Genomic DNA, 2,850 nt, shown 5'->3' with positions numbered 1-2,850 from the left:
CGGGGGGGGGGGGGGGGGGGCGCAAGCAGCCAGACAGAGCAGTAGTGTGGCGAGTGGCTGAACAGCGACAGCGCAACATCTGTGCAGCCCTGCTCTCACTCTGCCCCAGCCCTGCTCCTGTGAGGCAGCAGTGTGGGGTGGCAGTATTCTGTCCCCACCTGCCCCCTGGGACATTTCAAAGTACCCCCAGGGGTACGCATACCCCTGGTAGATAATCCCTGTAATATGGCATATTACCTTGCTACAGAAAAGGTAACTAGCAATCGGGACAGTTATCCTGCTGCCTCAACAGTTTTTGAGGATTATTGAAGGAATTTTTCTTCCCTCTTGCTGCAGACATGCAATTCAGTTAACACAGTTATTGGAGGCAGCAATTTACAACACTGAATAGATGAACGACATCTAGTTTTACATCTCCAGCACTTCTAAGAGTGCTTCTGTAACAGAGTAAACAGAGTGCATGTGAGATCTATTTGCAGTAGACTCTGTATTTAGATTAAAAAAAGATCTTTTCCCTAACCTGAGGTTGCAACTATGGACAAGACTATTGCCCCCATCCTCTGTCTGGCAGATAAGTATCATTATTTCTTTTAAGATCTATAACTAAACAAAAGATCTCCATGCTCTTTTCCCTCAACACTACACGAACACAGTATGCTAGGTCATTTGGAAATCAGATAGTAGTACAGAGTGCTCTCAATCCATTTATGAAACAGGATATCACAGAGAACACTTTTTACTATTGGGTCCTGACAGTGTGCTGGTAAACTCCCAGCCAAAGTTCAAGGCTCTTTCAGAGTTCTAAAGTTCTACATGGTCGAAGGACTGTTACCCAAGAAAACATGAAAAACTTCCATCCATGAGAACACAGTCACAACAACAAGAGTTTAAAGTAGGTAACTTTTAAAGTTTCATAATACTAAGGTTCTACCTCAGTCTATTAATGGTTAATAAGTGAAGTGATAATTATTTTGCCACAACCACCTTTTAAATTTAGGATGGACCCAACTAGAAATTAAATGTATTTGTACAAACTGCATAAACTGTATAGCCTAGCACAGCCAGTCCCATATTAGACCTCTGTACAACAAAATTAAAGACCAAATATTGACGTTTCCAAAAAATGTTTTTGTAATGGTCAAACCTGGAACTATGGCAAGGGTTGAGGCTCACCTAAAAGTAATATACCTTAAATTAACTCAAGTTAATGCCTGTGCTACTATAAAATAAAAGCTCTTTTTAAGGGCTTTCAACATGATTATTCTGCAGATTATCTGTAATTGTTACTGTTCTTTGTCTAGAAAGTCTTAACTCCTCTGAAACTGATGACATAACTGTTTTAAATTGTCATTTTTAAGTACTTATCCCCATGAAAGTTCAAACAAATTAGTAACCATAAAGTAAGGGAAAATAAAAATTTGGGCTTTTTACAGTTGTTTACCCAGTTGAATTAATATTACATATATAGATACACACCAACCTCTCTCAAAACAACACAAAAAAGTTTATTATTTCCCATAAATCAAAACAGCTAGTCTGTCTACCTCAGAAAATGACACTCAACATTTAACAGGATTAAAATATTAACATTCTGCAAACTGCTGTTCTCCTTACTCTACACGACTACAAACGTACAAGTTATTTAAATACAATCTATTTACAGTTATAACTTACCCAAAAGCAATATTGATAATCTGTGAGTTACATTAATAAATGCACGTCGAAAACGACACTTAAAAGACATCTGTGGACTAGTAGATTCCAAGTACTTCACATCTGTTATATTAATTAATTCCTCGTTTGGGTCATCGCCGATGCACCTATTTAAAAGCATTGAAGAACGGTTTTACAATCCAAAACATTTCTTGCTAAAAAAAAAAAAAGCTATAAATTATAGTTACTTACTTTATTCCAACATCTTCCCCATTATTCAAAATCCAATGCAATGCTGTATTAAGCACATCTTCATAGTCTGGACCTAAACTCTAGTCAGAAACAAAATACAAAAAATGAACAATTTAATCATCAGAATAGCTTCATGCAATGTTAGGAACTTTGTATAAAGCAGGGACAGGCAATTATTTCGAGCAGAGGACTGCTTACTGAGTTTTGGCAAGCCATCGAGGGCCATATGACAGGCACTCAGGGGCACATAAATATTACAGTAAAAGCTGCGCTATCCAGAATCTTACAAGCCAGCACGCTCTACTATCTGGCATGCTGGCTTGTAAGATAAAGTAAAGCTGGAAGCGCTCACCGCGGCACTTCCGGTTTCTGCAAGCCCCCACGGCTGGGAGCAAAGCAGCCTGTGCTGCCGAGCCCCCACAGCCCGGGGGCATAACAGGCTGCATGGAGCTGTGCAGGGCCTGCCTCCCTGTCCCACGGGGCCCGCAGAACGGGCGGTGATGCGGCAGCAGGGACAGCGATGCCATGAGAGGGGCAGAGGGATGCCCCAGACGTGGCGGGAGAAGCAGTGGCCGGGGCCACTCAATTAACCGGCATATTTTATTATCTGGCATCCCCCATTCCCAGGGGATGCCAGATAACACAGCTTTTACTGTACTTTTCTAAATTTTTTAGGGGCCCTGCGGGCTGGATACGATGGCCTGGTGGGCCACATCCGGCCTGCGGGCCACATTTTGCCCACCCCGATATATAGTATATTAGTAACCAATAATGGTTTTACTGTCACAAAACTTTAAAATCAAATACAATTTGACACACAAGGGTTAGGTACAGACGTTACACTTATTACGTGATAAGTGCCCAGAAAGCATTCTACAGCCAAAACTGAACAGACATTCACGGCACAGAGTGCTTTAAAAATGGTAGTGGGATGTTGTAATTATT

The 2,850-nt window shown here is 41.2% G+C and overlaps 1 protein-coding gene across 1 annotated transcript in view; it reads right to left on the bottom strand.

Moving 5' to 3' along the window:
* The window catches only part of LEMD3 (LEM domain containing 3), a gene marked incomplete at its 5' end in the record, with an annotated part of 83,551 nt that overhangs the window by 12,506 nt on the left and 68,195 nt on the right, over window positions 1-2,850 (bottom strand). The window contains 2 exons of the mRNA XM_019515777.1: window positions 1,675-1,820; window positions 1,906-1,985. Of these exons, the coding sequence (XP_019371322.1) occupies window positions 1,675-1,820; window positions 1,906-1,985 (226 nt within the window). The remainder of the gene's footprint in view (window positions 1-1,674; window positions 1,821-1,905; window positions 1,986-2,850) is intronic.

Source organism: Gavialis gangeticus, unplaced genomic scaffold (genome assembly GCF_001723915.1).
Source record: "Gavialis gangeticus isolate Ggan-Ray unplaced genomic scaffold, GavGan_comp1, whole genome shotgun sequence".
Lineage (NCBI taxonomy): Eukaryota > Metazoa > Chordata > Crocodylia > Gavialidae > Gavialis > Gavialis gangeticus.
The sequence above is the reverse complement of the archived record's forward strand: the minus strand, read 5'-3'. Positions and strand labels throughout refer to the sequence as shown.